The sequence below is a fragment of the Corylus avellana genome, chromosome ca4, assembly GCF_901000735.1.
Source record: "Corylus avellana chromosome ca4, CavTom2PMs-1.0".
Classification (NCBI taxonomy): Eukaryota; Viridiplantae; Streptophyta; class Magnoliopsida; order Fagales; family Betulaceae; genus Corylus; species Corylus avellana.
This window is the reverse complement of record NC_081544.1, coordinates 29,064,836-29,090,597: the sequence shown is the minus strand read 5'-3', so window position 1 is coordinate 29,090,597 and position 25,762 is coordinate 29,064,836. Positions and strand designations below refer to the sequence as shown.

General features: G+C 35.7%; 2 protein-coding genes across 3 annotated transcripts; both read left to right on the top strand.

Moving 5' to 3' along the window:
* The first annotated feature begins 407 nt into the window (after positions 1 to 407).
* On the top strand, positions 408 to 2,552 carry LOC132179953 (probable glucan endo-1,3-beta-glucosidase A6). The gene is made up of 4 exons (XM_059592774.1): positions 408 to 453; positions 548 to 1,022; positions 1,383 to 2,212; positions 2,515 to 2,552. The coding sequence occupies exons 1-4, from the start codon at positions 408 to 410 to the stop codon at positions 2,550 to 2,552; spliced, it is 1,389 nt and encodes a 462-aa protein (XP_059448757.1).
* Positions 2,553 to 5,514: 2,962 nt separating this feature from the next.
* LOC132177656 (probable acyl-activating enzyme 16, chloroplastic) lies at positions 5,515 to 25,539 on the top strand. 2 transcript variants are annotated; one of them, XM_059590073.1, is made up of 18 exons: positions 5,515 to 5,839; positions 8,216 to 8,407; positions 11,382 to 11,496; positions 12,106 to 12,193; positions 13,008 to 13,219; positions 14,330 to 14,448; positions 15,164 to 15,313; positions 15,681 to 15,748; positions 19,222 to 19,327; positions 19,865 to 20,023; positions 20,734 to 20,787; positions 20,874 to 20,954; positions 21,861 to 21,998; positions 22,807 to 22,966; positions 23,103 to 23,182; positions 23,315 to 23,460; positions 25,000 to 25,057; positions 25,140 to 25,539. In XM_059590073.1, exons 1-18 carry the CDS (start codon positions 5,624 to 5,626, stop codon positions 25,230 to 25,232), a joined length of 2,235 nt encoding a protein of 744 aa, XP_059446056.1. In that variant the 5' UTR covers positions 5,515 to 5,623; the 3' UTR covers positions 25,233 to 25,539. The 2 variants fall into 2 exon arrangements, with proteins under 2 accessions (XP_059446056.1, XP_059446057.1); XM_059590074.1 differs by lacking the exons at positions 5,515 to 5,839; positions 8,216 to 8,407 and having other exon boundaries at positions 11,388 to 11,496; positions 12,101 to 12,193.
* The last annotated feature ends 223 nt before the right edge of the window (positions 25,540 to 25,762 follow it).

Here is a 25,762-nt window from a genome sequence, read left to right as displayed (position 1 = left end):
TTACATAATTCAAACGTAGCTTTTGATGTGCCCCAACGTCTCCATTTCCTCACTTTAATTCTAACTACCTTCCTTCAACTATCTACCAAATGAAGATCGAACGAGAAACAAATCGAATCCAACATAATCCTTGCCTTTTACTTTTTACATTTCACTATAATTACTTCATCATTTGTGTCTCATGCTTGCCAATTCATACATTCAATCTCGATTTCCAATTTTAACACACAAAGATCATCGAGATATTCAAAACCTTAACATCAATATCTCTATATCCACACCTTCTGCATTCTATCTCCCTCCCTTCTTTAAAAGCAACCCAATTGCATGAACAAACAAGAAACCCATCCCATATATGCATGCCACTAATCCATATAATTAAGCAAATTAAGCAGTACGATCGAGACATGGGTCTTGTTGCTTTCTTCCTCTTCTGTCTTGTTGGTCTCTCAAGTAAGTTAATTTCTTCAAACTAATTATTAATTAAACCATATTAATTAATTGTGCTAATATGATCGATCACTTCTTTCTTTGATTTGCATGACAGGTGCAGAAATTTCGAGCAAGATAGGCATAAACTACGGCAGGCTAGGAAACAACTTGCCCTCTCCAAGGCAAACCATGGCGCACATCCAAGCTGTGAAAGCAGGCCGCGTGAAACTCTACGACGCCAACCCAGAAATGTTGAGGCTTCTTTCAGGAACCAAGCTCCAAGTTTCTATTATGGTCTCAAACCGCGAAATATCAGGCATTGCTTCCAGCCAGACCGCCGCCGATGAATGGGTCCGAAACAATGTCGTTCCGTACTACCCCGACACCATGATCCGTTTCCTACTTGTCGGCAACGAGGTCCTCAGCTCCTTGTCAGACCGAGATCGGCAAATGTGGTTCGATCTTGTCCCGGCCATGCACAAAATCAAAATCTCTCTCAAAGCCCAAAATATCTCCAACATCAAAATCGGTACCCCGTTGGCCATGGACGTAATGCGATCAACTTTCCCACCATCAACCGGGATGTTCAGGTTGTTAATCATATCTCAAAAACTCAAATTTTATAGATATTTAATTAAAATGAAACATAAACTATAAATAAAACGTTTTAACTGGATTTGGATCCTTTCATATTTTTTAAAATATGAGTTATTCATTTTGTCTAACGATCTAAATAAATACAGAAGTTTGTATTACTGAGGCAAGTGGATTTGATATGTTGAAAACTAATATTAATTCCCTCGGTAACACATAAACTTTGCATTTATTTAGACTTTCAGATGAAATAGAGGGTTAAACTGTTAAAATTAATCTAAGGGGATCTCAATCCGTTTTAACTCATGATATTTGTTCTTGATGAATTTAATCGTTTTATTTATATTTTAACACAGGTCCAATGTATTGAACACGGTGATGATACCATTGCTACAATTCTTGCATGAAACCAAATCGTATTTCTTCCTAGACGTGTACCCATACTTCCCGTGGGCGGCCAACCCCGCTCACATTAGCCTTGATTACGCATTACTTAAAGGAAGGACTCGCTACATTGACCCTGGAAACGGCTTAATCTACACAAATTTGCTTGATCAAATGCTTGACTCGGTGACCTTCGCCATGACCAAGCTCGGCTTTCCGGACATCCGGATTTTGATATCGGAGACGGGTTGGCCAAGCGCAGGTGATATCGAACAACCGGGAGCAAATATACAAAATTCAGCCACCTACAACCGGAATCTTGTACACAAGATAACAGCAAAACCACCCATTGGGACCCCGGCTAGGCCTGGCATCGTTATACCGACATTCTTATTCGCGTTGTACAATGAGAACCAAAAGGGTGGTCCAGGAACAGAGCGGAATTGGGGGTTGTTGCGCCCGGACGGGACACCGGTTTACGACATCGACCTGTTGGGGAAGCGGCCTTTATCGGACTATGTGCCATTGCCGATGGCGAAAAACAACGTGCCTTACAGGGGCAAGGTTTGGTGCGTGGTGGCTAGAGGGGCGAATTTGTTGGAGTTAAGAGCAGCATTGGCGTTCGCTTGCCGTGAAAGTAACGGCACATGTGATGCGCTTGCGCCGAGGAGGGAGTGTTACGAACCCGTTTCGTTGTTCTGGCATGCGAGTTATGCATTTAGCTCCTACTGGGCAAGGTTTCGGAGTCGGGGCGCGACTTGCTATTTCAACGGACTTGCGCAACAAACGACAAAGAATCCTAGTGAGTTTTCTCAACTAAATACTACTTAAAAAAACGGGTATATTCCCGGCCGGCTTAGCCCTACTAGATTTTTAGAATACGGTGCAAAATACTCATTCCGTACAACTGATACGAGTATGGTTATGCATACAGACGTGGCTTCAAAAAATTGTTTACACACATGAAACGTCGAAACCTTTAAAGTTAGACATGATGTTTTGTGTGGCATCGGAACCAAGTGATTAATTGCCTTTTTTTTTTGTTTTTGTTTTTTTTTTCTTTTTTTAATAATTATTTGCTTGTTTGGATTATGAATTGAGCAGGTCGTGGATTTTGCAAGTTCCCAAGTGTGGCTGTTTGAAGAATGAAGATGATCAAGGCCGATACACTTGATCATGCATGGTTCACATATTTTAACTAGTTCTAAAGAAAGTGTGCTGACATATATATATATATATATATATATATTGGCTAAGTGAATGTAACTTGTTATAATATATTTTGGATATTTGCTTTTATTGGCCTCGTATCATAATTTATTTATTTATTATTATTATTTTTTTCTCTTTTATTATGAGAATATTCTTAAATACGTAAAATGCAATTGCTTTGTTCATGCAAGACTTGCTGCCACTATCTGTATATGCGAATGTGAGAAATAAAAATTACTAACCGCATATGTCGATGAAAATAACAGATTTAGAGTCGGTAAGCGTTGTATAAATATGCTAAGTGTGATTGATGATCTACATTTAAGGCTCAATATATACTTTAACACCTGATTACATTTATCTTAAGTCTGATTAAGGTTGAAGTTTTCAAAAGAACTCCACCAGGTTGAAGGACAAGATTCCATATTTGTAGGCAATCAAAATTAGCAAGAGAACTTTTCTTCGAAATGGATATACATGGACCATTTATTGGGAAAGAGACAGAGATAATTTCACGTAAAGACAGAGGTAAGAATAATCGAGTTGACTTTTTGGATATACATGGACGATGTCTTGTGAAAGAGACAGAGATAATTTCACCTAAAGACAGAGGTAGGTAGGAATAATCGAGTTGACTTTTTGTGATATTTTTTAAAATTGGAGATTATTTTTGTGAAATTACAATTTAAAAGCACCTTAAAAATTAAAAAAAAAAATTCAAGCAACCAGGCAAATAAATTATTTGACCCACCCATGAGATCAATCACAACGGATTTACAGCGTAGCTACACATGGATCATATTGCAATAATATTAAAAATTGAGGTATGAAATTGATGCAATCGAAAAAGAAAGGTCAAATAGGAATATGAATAAAATTGGAAGGTTTATTGGTTTAAAATTAAGTGTTGGAATTGAGTGATGATTTAATTAAATGATGTGACACATTATATATTACTAATTATAATAAAATAAAATTTTGACCGTGAAATAGTTATTCTCTATATATATTTTTTCAATTTAGAATAACATAAGAGAGCGATCAACTATGACTACTTTACTTTGACGTGACTATAATAATATATACCCGCTGAAAATTTATTAGGAGGGGCCTAAACAACAAAGAATCATAGATGCTCTCTCAAGACCAATTAAGCTATAATCTGACGCAGCCTCACTATAACCTAAAGTGATTAATACTAATTAGGAGTGACTGAATCCTTTTCGAGTTTCAAACTTACTTTTATCTCGCTAAATCACCCCATCGATTGTAGTTCTTCTCTATCGCACTTGAGGTGGAGAGTGTCATATTACTTGCATTCAATATATATATACTCATTAAACATAAACAAAACCACAAGCGTCCAACCAAGGCACTAAATCACCCCATTGATTGTAGTTCTTCTCTATCGCACTTGAGGTGGAGAGTGTCATATTACTTGCATTCAATATATATATTCATTAAACATAAACAAAACCACAAACCACAAGCGTCCAACCAAGGCACTAGAATATCATCTATATATATATATATATATATATATATATATATTCATTAGACATAAACAAAACCACAAGCGTCCAACCAAGGCACTAGAATATCATCTATATCGATTTCCATTATTATCTAATAGCAACTGTGTTAAAACCCTAGCCTCCTTTCCTTGCGATCCAAGAGGGAGGAAGGATGGATTATCTAATAGCAACTGTGTTAAAACCCTGACCCCCTTCCCTTGTGATCCAAAAGGAAGGATGGATTCTTCCATCCTTCCACCCTTCCCCTTTTTCCTTGTTTTGGTTTTAGATTTTGTTTAGACTCCACTGGCAACGCCCAACCTCTTCCATTGCTTTGGCCACCTACTCCACTTCACAGTTCATTTGTTTGCCCTGATTTTTTGGCTTTGTCGGTTTCTGCAAGGGCTTTTAGATCGGCCTTTTCCGAAGTAGATCTATGTTTCACCGTCGGTCCAAATCCTATACGTGTCATTACACATTTTTCCTAGGCCCCAACGAATCTTGTAGACAAGAGATGTTTTCCCTTCGATCGACAAGTGACAGTTGTGGTTCGAATGTGCCGGAGCATCAAGCATGAATCATGTGAATCTCAAGCGCTATTGTGTGAGCCTGCTGCTGCTGTTTGTGATATGATCAACCCTATCTTAGATCCAGTCTGTTAGGAGCAGATCTATGCCATAAATAAAGTTTGCACATGGGTGAGATCAAAGGTCATGAATATGATTTGATTGTTAGATTTTTCGATGTATCTACGACTTGTAACCACATACTTTTTGCCTATGTTATTAAGAACTTTATATTCTGAATATTTTATGTTATGAAGTAAAAAGAAGTTTACCTATTAAAAAAAGAAAAAGAAAAAAAGAATAGCATCTATATCCGTCCTTCAAACAATATTATATTTTTCTCTAAATTATGAAGAGCGACACCTTAAAAGGAACCTATATAATTTAATTTTAAAATGACGGAGTTTTCCACCAAATTGGGTTAGAGGAAATTCTTTCAATTTAGTCTATAATAAAGACATGTGTCATTTGATCATGTGAAAGTCACATATTTTTTTAATAGTAAAGACAAATTTAGAAAAAGTGTTATTAAAAAAAATGCGCATCTCATGTGTTATTAAAAAAAAAATACATATTATTTTATAGATTAAGTTGACTTTGAAGGATAACTTTGTCTATTTTGAAAATAATTGAAAGGATCTTATCCATGGGGATTGTGGACGCAATAAACCAATAATGGACTCGTTTCCCTTGAACTTGTCAACGTACGACGGAAAAATCAACGTGAAAGTGAGAGGGCAATAATAATAATAATTATTAATTAATCGGTGTATTAGCTTTGTAGGTTCTAGCAAAGAAACAAAATTTCCACACGCAGGTCACCCTCACCCATGTACATCTTGTGGGCCTCTTCATTTCTGTATTTTTCCTTCACTTCCCATCTCCTCTTGTTCTTGGTGTTTACTTCAGAGAGATGAGAGCATGTTTGGAGATCTTATGAACCCTGTTTCCACTGCATTTGGTTCTTCTTCTGCTAACCAAATGACATTGACAACGACTCCTTTAACCTCCAACCTCTTCTGCTACAAGTTCGCCAGGACCAAAGTTGTCCAGAGGAAATGTGGGATATGGGTTGGAGGCCGCGGCCGAGGCCGATTCTCTCTCAATCGTCATCTCCCAATCTTTTGCCAATCCAAGGTAGTTCTTCAACACCCCTTTATGAAATCCAAGGCATTCTTGTTTTAATTTTTTTTTGTTTTTGTTGCTGTTGATGGGTGTCATTAATGTTTGTATATATTTGCTTCTCCTTGGTAGTTGGTTCGTCAACTGTTTTCCAATTAAAGTAAAGCTTTTTCCACTTCTGGAAAGCTAGGTGTCGAAAATGGTGTCTACTTGTCTCTTTTGGTATTTATGGAGGGAAAAAAACAATAGAAGCTTTGAGGATTTGGAGAGGGCCTTGGAGGATATTTTTTCTTCTTTTTACCATACACTGTATCTTTGGACTACCGCTTATGTGGCCCCTCAGTCGATTAGCAATGACGACTTTCTTGTTGGTTTTTCCTTTCTAGTTAGGTGATTCCTTTGGTGTACTTAGGGGTGCCTTACTGGATTATTACTTACTAAAAAAATAAATAAATAACACTAGCTTCACTAGCCTTGGCTTTGGAAAAGATCATCAAATCATTGGCAAAAAGAAGATGAGAAATGGAGGGACTTTGCCTAGCAATTTTAATGCTGTGAAGATTGCCTAAATTCTCTTCTCTCAAAAGTATTCTTGACAAAATTTCAGAGTCAAGAATGAAAAGAAAAATAGAGAGGGGGTTACCTTGTTTAAGGCCATGGGTGGGAGAGAAATTACCAAAGGGAGATCCATCCATCAGAAAGGAGAAGGAGGTTGTAGATATGCATTAATGGATCCAGTTAATTGAAGTATTGCTAAATCCCAATAACTTCAGAATTTTAATGAGAAAATTCCCATTCCATGGAATCAAAAGCCTTCTCCATATCAAGCTTCAAATCCATCACTCCCGCATTCCCCCTTGTTCTGTTTCATGTTATGAAAGAGCTCATGAGCTAACACTGTATTATCATGAATATATCTACCTTTAAAGAAAAGCAAATTGAGTAGGATAAATGATTTTATGAAAAAGAGGCTTGAATCTGTTGGACAAAATCTTAGAAATGATTTTGTAATTGAAATTGGTTAGGCTAATAGGACGAAAATGGTGAACCTGAGAAGGATTGTCAATCTTTGGAATCAGAGCAATGTTGGTGTGGTTGAACCCTCTAAGCATAAACCCTCCTCTGAAAAACGATGGAACCGAGGCAATGACAGAAGGTTTAACAATTGGCCAGTAAGTCATGTAAAAAAGACCTGTCATCCCATCAAGACTTGGGGCTTTGGTAAGACCAAGATTGGAGATGGCCAAGAAATCTCAGACTCCTCAGGTATAGAACACAGATCAACATTCTCTTCATCAGTACTCACCACTTCAATAAGATCATCCAGAAAGTCATCCAAAATAGGGCAAGTGGAAGTAAACAAAGATGAAAAATGATCAACCAGATAAGCACTAATATTTTCTCAGTATTCAGACAATTGCCATCATTGGTTTTAAGGAAAGAAAGAGAATTATATCTCCAACTGTGGAGGCAAGAAAAAATTTAGTGTTCAAGTCGGTGCAGGTTAGCCAAATCTACTAGGACTTTTGCTTCCACAGAATTTCCTCCCTAACCAATTGCCAGCTTGCAAAGAGAGCTCAATTTCAGCATTTGCAATAGAGTGCGGGCTGCTTTGAATAGAGTTGATTTCACCTGTCAATCTTTTAATGCGAGTCTGGATCTTCCCAAAATGATGCTGATGCCAGGACTTGAGAGCAGATTTTAGTATTCTTCCATCTTCTACTCACTGAAAAGGCAGGGGAACCATGCACGTCCGGCAACCAAGCTTGAGGCACTACATCATGACTAGAAAGATCTCTAGTCCAAAAATCCTCAAAGGAAAAAGGCTCAGGGAGAATTCTGATAAGTACCAGCAGTGGACAAAAGAATAGGGCAATGATCCGAATTAGAAGCAGGAAGATGGTTGATAAGGGAATTTGGAAATAGATACCCAGTTTTGATTAGCCAAACCCCTATCCAATATTTCTCTAATGTTTGCCCTGCCTTGTCGGTGATTACTCCAATTGAATTTGTATCCATTGAAGCCGAAATCAATTAAGGCATTTGCATGAACAAAATCCTCAAAATGCCTGTGAGAAATTGTACCATGAGAACAACCTCCACTCTTCTCTGAAGGTGACAAAAGAATAGGGCCCAATTTGTGAACATAAATCATAATGCCTTATTTGATGATTGATTATTTAGATTAATCCTGGCCATGCTGGTCTAAATAGCAATCTTCTTGTGGATATATTTTGTGGAAAAAAATGTTATTGCTTCTTGGAAGATTGAAAAGCATAGAATAATTTACCTTGGTAGATGTGTAACTTGAGTCTAGTTTCGTAATATACACTGAGGAAGCATTGCTAGGGAGACTAACAATTATTTTGTGTCAAAAACCTTCTGTTAAAGACAGAGGAAATGCAGATAAGAAGGTACTCTCCTTTCCTGGAAAGTTCATTACTGTCATGTAATGGTGCCTTGGCCTCTGATGAGTGGAAAGCAGTTCCTGACATATGGAGGTCTTCAGCAGATAAATATGGTGATCAGGTTGCAGTGGTGGATCCATACCATTCTCCACCTTCACAAATGACTTATAAACAGGTCAAATCTTTTTTTTTTTTTTTTTTTTTTTTGTAATGAATTTGTAAGTTACACATGCATGCATTTGATGGGTATTGAATCCACAGCCACACCCTCCTCTTGGAGAAGTGCTATTTGAGCTAGTGTTCATTAGCAAACATGTCATTTTTCTTTTCTATATTTAATTCAGTATTTTTTTTTCTTTCTATTAGATGTATTTTATTGTCTATAAGTCTGAGAGGTGTCTGAAGAATCTCGTTTGGCCCCAAAAGCTGAAATAATTGAAGAACTATACATTTTATTTTTTGGTTTTGTTGTTGCTGCATATGTCTCCCATCTGTAACTGTTTGAGTTCATGGTTTTTGAATAACTTATAATCTTTGGAGACAAACATTTTTCTTTTGTGCTTTGACATGGGTAGAAGAAGTGATCACTCTCAGCCGACATTTACATTCTAGATGCAGAACATTGCTATTTATTTTTCCAAAATTTAATTTGCTCTATGGTACAAATACCCATTCATTCTTTCCTGTGTTTTAGCATGTGGAATTTAGTTGAGAAGAACCATGAAAAGAACTCCTTTATTGGATGATTGCCACAGTTTGAACTCTGTCATTTCTTTAGGTGATCCAATCATCATAATTTACCAAAGGCTAGGTGGCACTAACCTCTACCCTGGCATAATTCCAAGCTCGCTTCTTGATTCTGAAATTAAACTGCACACCGCTCCCATGTTTGTTTTTACCAACGTGTTCCCTTCTATTGGTCAGTTGTCATGGACAAAATAGGGTCTTGTTGATGTTCTAACTATAGTAATGAGTGGACTCCAGAATTGGTGAAGCTACCTAAACAACCTTCCTTACGGCCCTTTAGGTCGCTGGCTATGCAAATTCTATGGTTAGGTATGACTAGGATATTAATTGTGTTCAGTATGGAGAATCATGAAAAATATGATTTAAGTTTTTACCATTTAAACAATAGGTGATGTAGGAAAGATTTAGGTACTCTATCTACAAGTCCTTATGGTGGATCTTAGATTGTGAGAATTCGTGGATCTAGTGTTAGAATTTTAGAAGAAAGAATTAGGGTTCAAAGATTGACTAGGGTTTTGAAACAATTGACAATAAAGGCAGGAGCACTGTTTCTTGAACCAAACAGGTTGCTGGGAAATTCTGGACAGCGGTTTTGTTTGGGATTTATGGATAGTTTAATTGGCTATTTGGTAGGGAATATATTTGGGGTTTTAGGGTTCAGGCAGGAAGAGAGAATGGCGTAATCTAAAGTTGCAGAAGAGAGAAGAAAAGAAAAAATTTCATGGCTGTTCAGAGGCTGCAAACAGTATCATGCGTTGTGCAGACGAAGAAGAGGAGAGAAGAACATGCTAGGAAATCTTGCCTCAACATTCAAAACTCAATTTCATTATCAAAATGTTAATTCTTTGAATGCAGGGACTCATATTTTTATAGATTCATTCACTCCTAACATACTAAGACCAAGACTCTTAATAAGAATATTATGCAAATTCCTAGTAAAACCCTACAAATGAGTCTTAATATGATTAAAAATTCTAGAATAATTTAGAACATGCGTAATTAAGAATTTAACCCTATAAATAAATTATGCACAGAAAGTTTATGGAATTTCAGATCTGCCTACGCACTCAAATTGTCCATAACTTATAAATAATGTCTGAAAGCAAATGCTTTTTTAACTCTAGACTCCTAATGGCGTGATGTTTAAAATCATGTAAGACTCGTCTCACTCGGATGTCGTATGTGAGCACCACTCAAGAAAAATTTTAAGTCACCAAAATGAAAATTACAGCAACTTTATTTTCTTTCACGGCTGCATCAACAGTATTATGGACTCCATCTATGTTTCTGCTTGATGAAAAGTATGAAACGCCTAACTATTTAAATCAAGGATGCCTGGTGCCATTACCTCTCCCTTGCCTCTTTCATGATGGATCTACTAATAAACCTGGTAAAGTGAGGAAAGTGGGCCTACAACCATTAAACCTGGATAGAAACCTTCTATTCTCTCTCTCTCTCTCTCTCTCTCTCTTGCCTGTTTAGTAGGCTAACAGTTGGCCTCTCCTCAGCAAGTGCCAGAGATATCATGTTTCAGCTTATGTGGTTTATTAAAGTTTCCACTTTGAATAAGTATGAGAAACTTTGTCTTCCTATTTCTAATTGGAATAATAGAATAAAAATGAAGGGCTGTAATCGAGCCGAGTATTGAATGTTCCAGCTCAGTTCGTTAAATTTTTTTTTTCGAACACAAGCTGAGCTCAAGCTTATTGTTGAGCTAGTTGATCTGTTCAACCTATGTTCAATTATTTTTTGAACGAGCTTGAGCTTGTTCACGAGTTACTCAATTAACTTATTCATTCCATCTATAAAGTAAATGTCGTGATTGTTTAATATATATATAAATTCATACTAATTATTGTTAAAATTTATTATTTGAGTAATTAGATAATTTAACTTGAGTCTTAAACAATCTAATATCGAGTTTATATGTTTATCTTATAGTACGCCATTCAACTCTTTAAGAGGCCTCATGTTTTTTCAAAAAACTTTAAATCCAAGAAAAAATTCATCAACTACCCTAATTTTCCTTAAGTTTCCTCTGGAAGCATTTAAGGCATTGAAACCTTCATGTTTTCCTTGTTCTAGCACTTTGAGCTTTAGACCTATTTATGAAAATGTAAAAGAAGACGAACAAGAAGCCACAGGAAACAGAGAAAGGTGAAAGCTTTAGGAAAAGTGTTAAAATGATCAGACCAATAGATAAATAAACTATTTTAATTTTAATTTTAATTTAATTTAATTTAATTTTATCTTGTTATCATTTCTACTTTTCTACTCGTATAGGTTTGTGGTAGCATTTTATGTTTCCAATGGATACCTCTTTTTCAAAGTTCATAAGTAAACAAGTTGCTATTTTGGGTTTTTATCGTTTGAAATATTTTTCCGTCTCTTCAAAATTGCAGCTAGAGCAGGAGATTTTAAACTTCTCTGAGGGCCTAAGAGTTATTGGAGTAAAGCCAGATGAAAAGCTAGCACTTTTTGCTGATAATTCATGTCGGTGGCTTGTTGCAGATCAAGGTATGCAGCAGTCTTCATTGCCTAAATACTATGTAGTCCCTCCATTTTAGGGAAGAAGAAAGAAAGTGTGTGACACCTCTTAGCATTGTTGTTCCAAATTTATCGCTATTCTTATATTAGATGGTGGAAAGTAGAGACGGGCAATATTTATTTTGAAGTAGGATGGATATTGGAAAGTCAAAAAGTGAATGCTTTAATTGGCACTTCTTTTGGTTCAGGTAAAGTAAGACACTCATTTATGTACTCATTTGTATGGAAATTTTTTGTCAAGTTCAAGCCAAGCTCGAACCCAAATAAAAATTATTGAGTTGAGTTTGAATAGGGAGGCTCAGACTCGAATTGAGCTCGATCTCCTATAATTCTTTGTTGAGCTAAGTTCAAATAGGCCAAGCTCGGATAGGCTCGGCTTGATTACAACCCTAGTTAAAAGTAATAGGTTGAAAATTGCATACTGTGTGTGTATCTATACGGTAGCTTTAGAATATTATAAATTTGTCAAACAAAAATTAAAATAAAAGGCTCAATTGCAAATTTACAGTAATTATGTTTTTCACTGGTGGCTGAATTTCTGGGATTTCAAACTTACTATCGTTCTTTATTTTAGTCTAGGTATAATGGCCACTGGAGCAATCAATGTGGTAAGGGGTTCAAGGTCATCAGTTGAAGAGCTATTGCACATATACAGTCACTCTGAAAGGTTCGGTAAAAGGTTTCATTTCAGGCATTCTGCTTATACCAACTAAGCTTGTCATTCTCATCTTAGTGTATATATGATCTGTTTGTCTATATGGATTGATTATATTTGATATAAATTAGTTTTTTTGTTTGCAATTCATTTTCTGGCTTGTTTTGTAAAATTTTTCATCTACTTCTGAGTATTAATATACTATTTGTTGCAATTAATGTCAACACCGGCTATTTTGTTTTATGTTGGCCCTCCTTTTGAGCATCACTAAGGCATTACAATTTATTAACGAAAAGCAGTCAGGGATAGTGCAAAGAAGAATGTTTCATATTTTTATTTTAATTGTATTTCATTTATATTTTTTTTATAGTACCTATTTACTGCTTTATGAGCATAGCAGATATATAAAGTCTCTGCTGAGATCTTCAACAGTATCACTATCTTAATTAAACGTGCTGACAAATTATTTGCTTCTGTCGGACAAAAGTAGTTATGTTGTCCTATCTGTTGTAAGAATAATAGTTTGTAGAAACTATGCTTCGGTAGAGTAATGATTTTTCATTTTCATTTTCACTTCATTTCCTTTCACATTGTACTGTTAACATCAGAGAGGACACTGATGCATACAGTGTATGGGGTGATTTCGGGATAAAAATTAACTCAAAAGAGGTGTTGAGATAATTACAAATCACTAGAGTTTTATGCACACATACAAATTACGTGCTATAACTATAACTTGTTCTTGGGAGTTTGATTAGTTAGGTTCCCTGTCTTCATTCTTAATGGCTCTACATTGTTGATTCGTTTTATGCTTTTATTACTACAGTGTTGCACTTGCAGTGGACGGTCCTGAAATGTTCAATCGAATGGCCAAAACATTTATTTCCAAGGCTTCTATGAGATTTGTTCTTCTACTTTGGGGGGAGAAGTCATCCCTGGCTTGTGATGGACTAGAGGGGATGCCTGTTTTTAATTATAAGGAAATTGTAGATTTGGGACAAGAGAGTCGCAAGTCTCTGCTTGATTCTCATGATGCTAGTAAGTCAATCAGATGAGTTTGAACAAAATTGGCATATGTATTTTACTTGAGGATCTTATTGCCATTACATGTATTGTTGGTCTCAAAGTTCATATGAAAACTGTCTCTTGATATTCTCTTGTGACTTGGTTTCCCAACGGATGAATTGAACAGCTGAATCTTAGGATGTGCTAAAAATGGAAGTTCTAATTTCAATAAATAAACTTGACGAGTTTATCGTCACATTAATGGAAAAAGTTCTCCAAGAATGTAAAAAAGATTTATTAGTAAAAGGAAAGAAGTTAAAAAAAAGAAAAAAAAGATCTGGCATATTGTTATTGCATTAGATTTGGTGCGCATTAGGGCATAGGGATTCCTAATCCTGTTTTAAGCTTTGTTGTATATCCCATTTGTTTGAGTAATAGAACTTATAAAAAAGATTATCGTTAGTACATGAGAGTACTGAAAAAAATTATCCTATTTTGCTGGTCGCTGGTTTTATGAATAAGGTTTTAGCCATTTCAAACTAGAATTATTAATATTAGAAATGTGCTTTGTATAGTCAGATCAAAATATGTGACCTAAAGTTTGTCCCCAAATATACGTAAAATAATTTCTTTTGAAGTTTTCTGTTGAGATTATATAAAACTAGGATAAGTAGTACGTGTATGTTGATAGCTGGGATTTTTTTTAATTTTTTTAATTTTTAATTTTATCATTATAGGTATAGTATTCATGAATTTGCATTAACTGCAATGACTAAAGCTGGAATGTCTAGCCCTTAAAAGCATAAAGGATTGAGACGAGAAGTAGGATAGGTGTTGCAACTTAAGTAACATGTTAGATAGGCATTGCAGCTTGAATAACATCATGCATCTCTGTTGAGAAAGAGAAAAGGGTAAACACGTGGCATCCATTTGGGTTCCAACCATATCTATCATTATAGCTACTACCCTAGCGAACTACATATTGGGGCCATTTAGATAAAAACATGGTACGCTTTTGATTAATATGCTGATTCTGGTGTTCAAAATTTTCCATAAATTTCTTGTAGTATTTATATCAATCTACCAATTGTATAGATACTCCAAAGGGTTTCCAGCTTCTGAAATTAACTATTCTGGTTGCAGGACAACACCATACGTATGAAGCCATCAGCTCTGATGATATTGCTACACTTGTATACACAAGTGGAACCACTGGCAACCCGAAAGGCGTTTTGCTTACGCATCGGAATCTGCTACACCAGGTTTTACGGTTTACTTTGGCTCATTCTTTTCTGGTTGGATTACTTTGGCAAGTGCTATATGAACAATAGTTTTTAACTTCATTCACTGAAGTGTTACTTATGTATGTAATTCACTGTGATATTAGTGATATAATATAAATGTGGTAAACAATTTTGCTTAATTGAGCTACAATAACATCATCAGCATTGTGGAATCATCATCATATCTGTTATTACTATTCTAATTTGATCCGTTGGGTTGGCTGTTGCGACAGTAGAAGCCTTCAAGGCCAATTGCTTGGACCCTGATGAATATTTTTTTTGGGGTCCTATGCAGGCATGCATGAAAAATATAGAGGAATTGTTAGTGGCCAATGTGAGATTACAAACTGGTGAATAGTATGGATTGAGCCTCTTAAACAATTAGGTGGATTCAACTTTGAAGCTTCATGGAAGTTAAAATAGAGGATTAGATTAATTGCCTTATTTATTATGGATTTATAGTTGGATTGCATTGTTGGTGCTTACTTATATCAGACAGTACTATCAAATTTACTCTTCATTTTGCTTCCATCGGGTTTTGGCAAAGCTATAGTGTTGAAATTGGTTTGTTTGCAGCTCCTTCTGTATGTTGTGTTGAACCTTCTCCGCTTTCATCTTGTTACCACTAAAGGCAATAGTTGACTTGGTAATTAGCATATCATTGAGGTTATTTCTTTTGTCAATCATTTTCCAGATAAAAAATTTGTGGGACATTGTGCCTGCTGAAATTGGTGATAGATTTCTAAGCATGCTTCCACCTTGGCATGCATATGAAAGAGCTTCTGAGTATTTTATATTCACACATGGAACTGAACAAGTATACACGACTGTGAGAAACTTGAAGGTATTCTTCTTAAGATCATCTCTTTATGCATATTTATGTACAGAAAGCTTTTGTTATTCACATGTTTTTGTGAGCTCAAATTCCCCTCAACAAGCAAGACTCCATACGTAGAATATTTTAACTGAAATGAGGGGAGGGGGGGTGAATGATTGAGACAAGGTTCAAACTCAAGACATTTACTATGATATCATGTTAAATTACCATTTATCCTAAAAGTTTAAGCTGATAGGAAATGACAAATTTAATCATTTAAATTAATATTTTAACACAAGAATTTTTTTTCTGCCTCAGTTGCAAAAAGAGGACAACTATTTCACTTTATCCATTTAACAATTTGGTTTTAAGTTATTTGTTTGTTTTCTGGTAGGATGATTTGCAACATTATCAACCACAGTATGTGATTTCTGTTCCATTAGTATATGAGACGCTCTACAGGTATGTCCTTTTCTTGGGAGTTATTTTGATTCTAGTGTATCTTCACAATATTGTACTTTATATTCATCAAGTTCAAGGTCTAGAATCATTTCTCCAGTGTAATACACAATTGGAGAATACTAGCCTTGTGTTTGACATCTACTCAAAAGACAGCCTGTTTAAACCTCCTGCTATTACTTTGGGTTGATACAGCCTATTTGAACTGTTGGGGGACTTGAAAATTACTGAGAGATGATAAAATAACTAAAGGAAACGCTATAGTCCCTTGGTCCATCATACCAGCTCTCTAACACTTCAAAAGTACTAAAAGACTTCTTTGAGGCTCCATAAGATTGCAGATGGAGTTCATGTAGTTCACTGTGAGATGATTCCCTCTTCAAAGATATACAAGGTGCCTGGAATTTTTAATTTTGAGCAATTAATTTATTGAAGATGATATGAGATGCGATGGAACGCATTGGTAGCTATCAAGAAAGTTATGTATTAGTGAGGCCACTCTTGTTCTTTTCTTTCTTAAGTGACTATTCGATATAGTTGTCTCTCTCATTCTATCTTTTTGTATCATACAATCCCAAAACACGGTATCAAAGCATTAACAAAAATGCTAGACTCTTCTTTCCTGTCCTTTCTTCCCTTCTTTCTTTCTACCAAAATCTAGAAAGCTGCAGAACCGTACAAAACCCAAGCAACATAATTAATGTAAGTGAGGAAGACTGTTGCACAAACTATATTGATGTCTGTATATAATTGTTGGAATCCATGTGATCTATTTTCCTTTAAGTTTTTCCTTTTAGCCTTATTGGTGTTAGATGGTCATGTGATACTCCAAGACCATTTCTCCACTGCGTCCATCATTTTGTGTACATGTTTATTAATTGCCTTACATGATGGGATCCGGCTTCTATGCGGTAGTGAGAACTACCGCATAGCTGCGGTTGCCCAAAACGGCAACGTTTTGGGCACTAAAAAGTAAGTTTTTTATTTTTTTTTATTTTTTTATTTTTATTTTTTTAAATAATAATAAACAAATTATTAAAAAATATAAAAAAATCAATAATTAAAAAACTAAAAATATTAAAAAATTAAAACAAAAAAGTAGAGAACAACAAAAAACCAAAGGGGTGGCTGGAGCCACCTCGCATGGCCGGTCTGGGGGTGGACAAACCACTCCTTGGCCATTGGGGGTGGTCCAGCCACCGTCAAAAGGGCAAAAGAAAATTAAAAAAAATTTGGGTTTGATTTTTGGGGGTGGCCGGACCACCCCCAAGGGCCATGGGGGTGGCTCGGTCACCCCCATACCGGCTGCGGGGGGTGGCCAAAACCACCCCCAAAAACCAAACCCACAAATTTTTTTTTTTATTTTTTTTTTCTTTTGGCCTTTTTGGGGTGGCCAAATCACCCCAAAGGCCATGAGGGTGGCTCGACCACCCCCAGACCGGCCATGGGAGGTGGCTCCAGCCTCCCCCTTGGCCAAAATGGGGTGGCCGGCCACCCCATTTTTGTTTTGTTTTGTTTTTATTTTTATTTATAATTTTTAAGTTTTAATGAATTTTTTATTATTTGTTTTTTAAACCTACATAGAAGCCGTTTTGGACCGTTTTGGGCAACCGCATCTATGTGGTAGTTTTTAGTTTTCACTACCGCATAGAAGTCGGATCCTATATGATGTGCTAAATTTCACTTTTGTCATGCATTAGCATTAGTAGCATAGGGCTTGATATACATTTTTTGGGCCACTTCCTATAAATTTAAGCTTTTTGGGAGTTGGTTATCAAACTTGGCGTTTGAGCTTGGTGTGTCTAAAGGTCTTGTGTTCTAATCCATGGAACCTCAATTTGCTTCAATTTTTCTTTGAATGTTTGTTTTATCTGCGCGTGCATGGCCCGCATTTGGTTTGGTATTATTAGGTGGGTTTTCTTGTGAGAAAGGTGTGTTGGTATCATAGAGAGCTTGATACACATTGGTGGCTCACTTCCTACAAGTTTATCCTTTTCAGACTAATAGTTTTTTTTTAATAGATAATCAAGAGACTTTTATAAATAAAAGCGTGAGGCGCTCCTAAGTACACCAGAAGTATACACAAGGACCCCAACTAGAAAAACAAAAGCAAAAAGACAAAGAAAAACTCAAAAACCCACAAAGCAAACCCAAAGCCCCACCAAAGGAACCCTACACCCTCATGCCTTTACCATTGCTGGAACTCTCATAATTGATAGAACTCTCCAAGTTCTTTATTTAGCATCACTTGGTGTTTTAACTTTTAATACATTTTGCCCATGCTAGTTAGGTGGTTCCTTTTATACACTTCTTGTGTACTTAAGGGCGCCTTATGTTTTTAATGAGATTGGTTTATTATTTATCTAAAAAAAACCTTTAATACAACCAGTCTCCTTGCAAATGAGAAAGGTAATTTTTGTCGATGGCTAACATAAAATAGTCACATCCTATGAGCACAAGAACGAGTTGATGGAGCCTAGATTATAATTAAGCATCAACCTAGATTATAATTAAAGGCTTAGAGAAGTTTCCTTGATACTTCGGGACACTAGTTAGAGCACATATCCTTGCGTATTCATGACACTTTACGATTGGAAATATAATTGTTATTGGAAGTTATGATGTGAAAGTATAATATTTTATTATGTCAAGCTAATTTAGTTTGTGGTGTCCTTCGTTGTCTATAATTACTTGATGGGGATGTCACTAGAGTCCCACGAGTGTACTACGGGAGGGAGCTTTGATTTTGACATGAATCTGATGTAAGACTTTGTTAGGTAATAAATTGGCACAGAAGTCTGAAAAGATGTTTGGAAACAAACCTAACAATGTGTATCAAGCTAATAGACACAAACACCCCCATCCACGTACCAACCTCATAATGATCCTTAACTTGTTCATGGATCTCAAAGAAATATTCATATAAATTGGAAGACCCTAGTTTTTAACGCAGCCAAAAGGGCAAACTAGCTCTGGTGCAATGCTGGAGAGTGCATTGTCGAAAAAGTTTAAGCTGATAGGAAAGAAACTGAACAAGGTATTTAAGATATCATACACTAACCAGACTTACATGGGATCTTAATTAGGATTGGAGTTGATTTGACTAAGCATAGGGGCATCCTTTCTTACTTCCCTGGGTATAAAAGCATTTTTGTCATTTTCAAGACATGGGGTTATTTTTTTAGTGTAAATTCCTTCTTCTAGATGTGCAATTGCTTAGTCCATAAGTAATATTTTTAGAAAAAGTAGTATTCTCAATCTTATATAGTTACCGTGGAGGAACTTTTGATTCTGAGCAGAACTTCTATTTTCTTATCTTTTATGCTTTATGAATAAAATGTGCAGTTCCCTAATATTTTCTAAAGACTGGAATCTTGAATCCCCTGCTTGGTTTTCTTGTACTATTTATTTAGCCTTTTCTGGGTAAAAAACTTGCTTCTTAGAGCATTCCTTTTGTTCGTTGATTCTTTTTGCAGTGGGATCCAAAGGCAAATTTCTACTAGCTCCCCTCTGCGTAAGCTTATTGCATCTATGTTTATAAGGGTCAGCTTGACATACATGGAATTGAAGAGGATTTATGAGGTTTGATCATTGTGTATCATGCTTATGAGCTATTGAAATTGTCTGTCAATTTCTATGCTTGTGAGGCTTCTGCATTCTTTCAAAAATGATAGTTGCTCTATTTTGGTATCACTGTATGGTAACCACATATGGTTTTAATATAATGTATGAGCAATAAATGCTGGTCTCCTGACCAATGGTGGCCGCCGCTATTTTACGGGTTCACAGCTCCTAGTTATGAAGCAGAGTGCAGAAACTAAATAGTTAATGATTGAATTTGTTGCAGATCTGTGGCTGCAATCTGCTTATGTAATCTCAATTTTTTAGACACTTAATGATTCGTCCTTTTATAATGATTTTGTTAATGTATCATTCTTTAGTACACTATCCTAACTGAAAAACAGCTCAGCTTTGTTTACCTACTGTCCTCTGCATCAAAATGGATAAGACCTAGTTCACTGTCAATTATTTGCTTTCGTTTTTTTTTTTGTTTTGGTTTGTGATTGGCACCAATTCCAACACTGTTTATTGCTTGCATGATTTTCAATTTGGTTCTAGGGAAAATGTCTAACGAGGAATCAGAAGCAACCTTCATATCTTGTTTCAATGTTGGACTGGTTATGGGCAAGATTTATTGCAGCAATATTATATCCGTTGCATATGTTGGCAAAGAAAGTTGTTTATAGTAAAATCCACTCTGCTATCGGAATATCAAAGGTATTATTTGTTATTTAATTCTTTTCTTCTGTCTATGAGCCTCTTAGGATGTGTAGAAATGGAGTACTGTCTTTCTTCATGCTTTTCTGTCCGGAAGAAAATAACTTTGAAATTCAGCTAGAGAGCTCAAACCCCTAACAAATGGTTTGAGCCATTGATGTTTTCTTATCACAAATTTTTTTTTTTTTTTTTTTTTTCTTTTCTTTTCAGTCTGAAAACTCTTTGAACTTCTCTGTCTCTCTCTTCACTGCATATTTACTGCAAAAGCTGATTTTGTTCTTTTTCCATTTTTTGCAAATCTCTTTGGTTGCAATTAAGTTGTATATATATATATATTTTGTGAAAAGTACACATATCCCCCTTCAAACTAACAGACATTTTGCAATGTCCCCCCAAAACTATGGTGATCCATGGCAGTAGCAGTGGGTCTTCACCATCCCTTCTTTTTTTTTTTCTTCGAATAGGGGTATTTTTTTCTTACTGAAAATTTTTTTGGGGCATTTTTTTCTTATTGCAATTTCCTGGTAGTTAGTTTTGAGAGGGTGTTATATGTATTTTTCTCCTTTTTTTTCCCTATCCAAATGGAACTCTAGTCTCCTCCTTTTCTTTGCTATAACTTTACTTTGTCTCATTGTTATAGAGTTAGAAATTATACCATGGATTTTAAGAAGGAAATTACAAGGAAAAAGCTATCTCTGGCAATGCTGCAGGCTGGCATAAGTGGAGGCGGTAGCTTACCTTTGCATGTTGATAAGTTTTTTGAGGTTAGATGATCATAGTTATTTACCTTGCTATATAGGATGTCTTGCTTGTTGCTTGTTATATAAAGGGTAATAAATATTGCATGCAGGCAATTGGTGTGAAAGTGCAGAATGGGTATGGTTTAACAGAGTCTTCTCCTGTTGTTGCTGCTCGACGGCTTACCTGTAATGTAAGAAATACATCTACTTTACTCGAGATGTAGAATACCTACTTGTGCGTTACTTAGACCTGCGAAGTCTGTGCGATCACATATAACTAACAAAACAGTTAAGAGCTTTCTGAGAAATTTGTAGTTTTGTCTGCAATACTAAATCCAATATAGTATGTTTGAAAAAGATAAAATCTGACAGACTTCGACAGGACAGCGGACCGATTCAATATTCAATTGTGTGACTTTCCGGACCAAATATTCCTAGTATAACTGCAACACTTGATTCCACCAAAAGTTTCTCAATCTGCTTGGAAAGTAATGATAAGTTCAGCTTTGTTGCAATTATCACATTTAGGCTGCACTGCACTTGGAATAATTTGTGAATTCTTTTACCTTGCTGCACTGGTAGAGAGGATAAAAGGGGAGTGAAAATCAACAGGAATGCATGGACCAACCTAGAACAACATCATTTAGACATCTATGAATTGCAATGGGCATCCTGAAGCTATAATTGATTGAGATATGGTTTTATTGATTCATCAATTCTTGGATGCTAGTATTGAATGATTAATAAAAACCAACTAATATTTGTTTATGATCCTATTCAAATCACCAGTCATACTTTAAACAATCATTCATCACTAATCTTATCATAAGATTCGTCACCCTATGTTATATTGTTTATTTTCCACATCTTTTAATCCATCCTACCTGGTTAAAAGAGTTTTTACTCAAACTGTACACTAATCCTTCTCTAATATCACAATTCCAGCCTTATCTAAGATAAGCCCTTGAACTTTTCTCTTTTCAGTTCTCTTCCAGGAGTCTTGTTTCATTATTCACTTTGCTTTTTATTGTAATTGCATCTACTCCCACATAGATTGGTAAATCATATGATGATATCACAGAAATAATCTTTTGAAGGTTCTTGGCTCAGTTGGGCATCCGATTCAACATACAGAGTTCAAAATTGTAGATTCTGAAACCAATGAAGTTCTCTCACCTGGTTTAAAGGGCATTGTAAAAGTTAGGGGGCCACAAGTGATGAAAGGTTACTACAAGGTAGTTATTCTTTTCTTTTACTTAAAATGAGGACGATATTTCTTTGATGAGAAATTCTAATAAATTAATAAAATTAACATAGAGATTGATCTGAGTAGCCTTTCTATGTGTAATTATAACTTCTATGACTTTAAAACCCAGAAGGTGGGGTACTTGCAATTTTGTACATATCATGGTATGTTAATAGTGTGTGTATATCTAAAGCAAAAATCCTAAAGCCTGTTTTGTCCCTTGCTCATTCAACTGCTTTGTTTTGTGGGGGTGGTTTATCATCAAGGAACTTTGAGAGCCCATAATTTAAATACTATTAAATCACCAGTTGTCCCAAAAGTTTAAGCTGATAGGAAGAGGTAAATTTAATCACTTGATCATTATTTTAACACTCCCTGTGGACTCAAACTTTCTTTTTAATAGGTGAAACCCAACATGTGGAATATTTAATTTAAATGGGAGGTCATTTGACGGAGTCAATGTTCGAACTTAGGATCGTTGGCTCTGATACCATGTTAAATCACCGCTTGTTCATATGGGAAACCTTGCAATCAGGAATCTTGTCTTTTATTTGATGTCAAACTCTTTTCCTACAAGACATTGAACAAATTTTTTAAATTGATTGGAATTCTATTCAGTTTGAGAACTCACAGTTACATTGGAGGACTGGTAATCTTCCAGGTCTTTTCTTAACAAAGCAAGTATTTAATTTCTGAACTCGTCTACCTGTTGTCTTTGCCCAGAAACTGGTTTTTAGCAAGTTGTGATAGCTGTTTCATATTGATAATCATGTTAAGTGATACTTTTCTGTTAAAAGAATCCATCGGCTACAAAGCAAGTCATAGATGAGGATGGTTGGCTAAGCACTGGCGATATAGGTTGGATTGCTCCTCACCATTCAACTGGGCGAAGTCGTCGTTGTGGAGGTGTGATTGTTCTTGAAGGACGTGCGAAGGATACTATAGTTCTCTCTACTGGTACACTAATCATTGTCTTAACACTGTGGCTGTGGATCTTTCTTGCTAACAACATAGAAAAGTCTCTCTCTCTCTAACACTCTGCTTGTCATCATTTTCTGGTATTAATTAACTTAATTTGTTTGGAGAAAAATAGGAGAAAATGTTGAACCAGCAGAGCTTGAAGAAGCTGCTCTCAGAAGTAGTCTAATTCAACAAATAGTTGTTATTGGCCAGGTGGAGTTTAAAGACATTTTAATTAGGCTTGCTGCGTTCAGCCTTACTTTCTTGAGTTGTACCTATATATATTCTTCTACTTTTTAGGTGTTACATTGATTTTTGTTATTGGGTGGCATTTGTAAATTACAGGATCAGCGACGTCTTGGAGCTATAATTGTTCCAAACAAAGAAGGGGTTCTATTGGCAGCAAAAGAACTGTCCGTTTTAGATGCCAATGCCTCTGACCTTAGTAAGGAAAAAATGACCAGCCTGTTATATAAAGAATTGAGAACATGGTAAGGCTTCTTTATCTTTGATTATTTTAAACAATATCGGAGAGGATTGCTTACTTTTAGCCTTTTTTTTCCAGGTCATAAAGAATAGTGGAGTTAGCGATAATTTTGGAAATAATTTTAAAAAATTGGATAGTTTTTATCATGCTTTTGAGGAATAATGTTGAAATCTGTGTTGGGGTACTAATGATGTAGCATTGGCAAGTGAGGAAGGTGAAACACATGCATATTGGATAACCGATTCTTAATTTACCACTCCTTTTTTTAAATTCTTATAAGCTGTCTTTTGGTCTTGTGAAGTATGAGAAAGGGTGAGGAAAAAAAAAAATCTTAATATATATTACACATGCATATATATGCTTGGTTATTTACTCACGCACCGGGTACGATTTGAACTCTTGATCTCGCCCACCACCCCGCACTTATGAGACCAGGAGGGCAGGATAGCTGGAGTGGGGATGAAAGTGCCCCAAGATCCCAAGGCCATTGGAAGGGCAATAAAATTCTTCAAATTGGATAAATTTATTATGTATGTGAAACAAATTTATATTCTTCTGTCTCACTCTCTTTGAGCTTCAACTGAAGGGTAATTATTCACAGCTAAGCTTTTTAGAATGCTGGAGTATCTAATTTGTTCTGGATTCCTAAAACTTATATGGCTAGGATAAATCGTTTTGGGTTCACTACATGAAGCATGTTTATCAATAAGAAAGCAATGTGGCAGTTCCTTTCTAAATGAGGTGTTAAAGAAGTTCCCCTCTCTCTTGCCCCCACCCTCGTATAATTATATTTGGTGAATAGAAATATGGACAAGGTGATGATAAAACTTGAAAGCTAAGAGATATTAAAGAGCGATCCTTTTTGGCATCTTCAATCAATAATGAAGATTGAGGAGGAATGGATCCAAAGAATAAAGCGAAGTGCATTAACAATGCTATGTGACTAGAAAATACCTGATACATTGAAGGCAAGATTTTATAGGGACTGCTGTTAAGACCCGTTATCCTTCATAGTAGTTAATGTTGGGCTTTTGAGAAGTAACACGTTCATGAACATAGAAGATGAGGAAAAGATGAAAGTGACACCGGGAGGAAAAGTCACTTACGATAGTTTGGAAATGCAATGAGGTTAATATTGCTAAGAAACAGTGATTGTAATAAAGGATTTGATAAATAGAAGTGACATAGAGTATGATTTTAGATAGGATAGAATGGCAGAAAAAAAGGCTATCTGTTGCCGGGCTTGATTTGTTGGAAAAAAAAAAAGGCCGATCCAAATTTATTGGGATTAATGCTTATTAGTTGAGTTGAGTTGGGTTTTGAATTTTTTTTTTTTTTCGGCGTTTTCTTTAGATTCTGTCGTTATGAAGATTGATTTCTTGTTTTTGTATGACAGACAAGTTGAAATTATATATACATATATATATATATTTTTTCTGATTTTCATTCCGGTGTGAAATCTACATTAGGTAAAGAAAAAGGTAACAGAGTCTAATGTACAATTTAGTAAGTTTTAACTGTTTTTTTCCCCTTTTTCATGCAGGACTTCAGAGTGCTCATTTCAAATAGGACCAATCCTAGTTGTGGACGAGCCCTTTACTGTAAGATGTTCATGTAGATGCCATCAGAATTTTCTATAATCTATAAATGTGATAGTCAGCTAATTATACCCTTTGGTTGCAGCTTGATAATGATTTATTGACACCGACCATGAAAATTCGGAGGGACAAAGTTGTTGCTCTGTACAGGGAGCAAATAGACAATCTCTTCAAGTAAAATTTCCCCTGGAAAATGAACCTATAAGCCATGAGCTGTATTTTATGGATTCTTTATCATGGCTGTGATTGCTTAAAAGCTGTGTGATGTGTCACTCATTCATAGAGAAAGTAGGTGCATGCATACATTCAAAATTGAAGTTTAACATGTTAATAATAAGTTCGACAGCTAAAACAGTTGAGCTATATGCTTGTTTGCCTTCTTTTTTGTTTGAAGTGATTGCTTGTTAGCCACAGGATTCAATTCTCTAATATAAGAACTCTGATATCAGTGGACAGATATAAAGCTTGTGCAAGTTTTAGTTTTAGTTTCTGTGGTGGTTGCAATGGTGGCCGTCATTCTTGTGGTAGCTTGTTGACATTGTTGTGGTCATCGATGGTCTCTACTATTGCCTTTGTGGTGGTTGTCGGCAAAGTCTAGTTGTCGACCCAAATCTCTTGCGTGTTTCAAAGAAGAAAAAGATTGTTTGGTTGTGAGCATATGTTATTCTTGTTAAAATATTAATTAAGTGATTAAATTTATTATTTTTT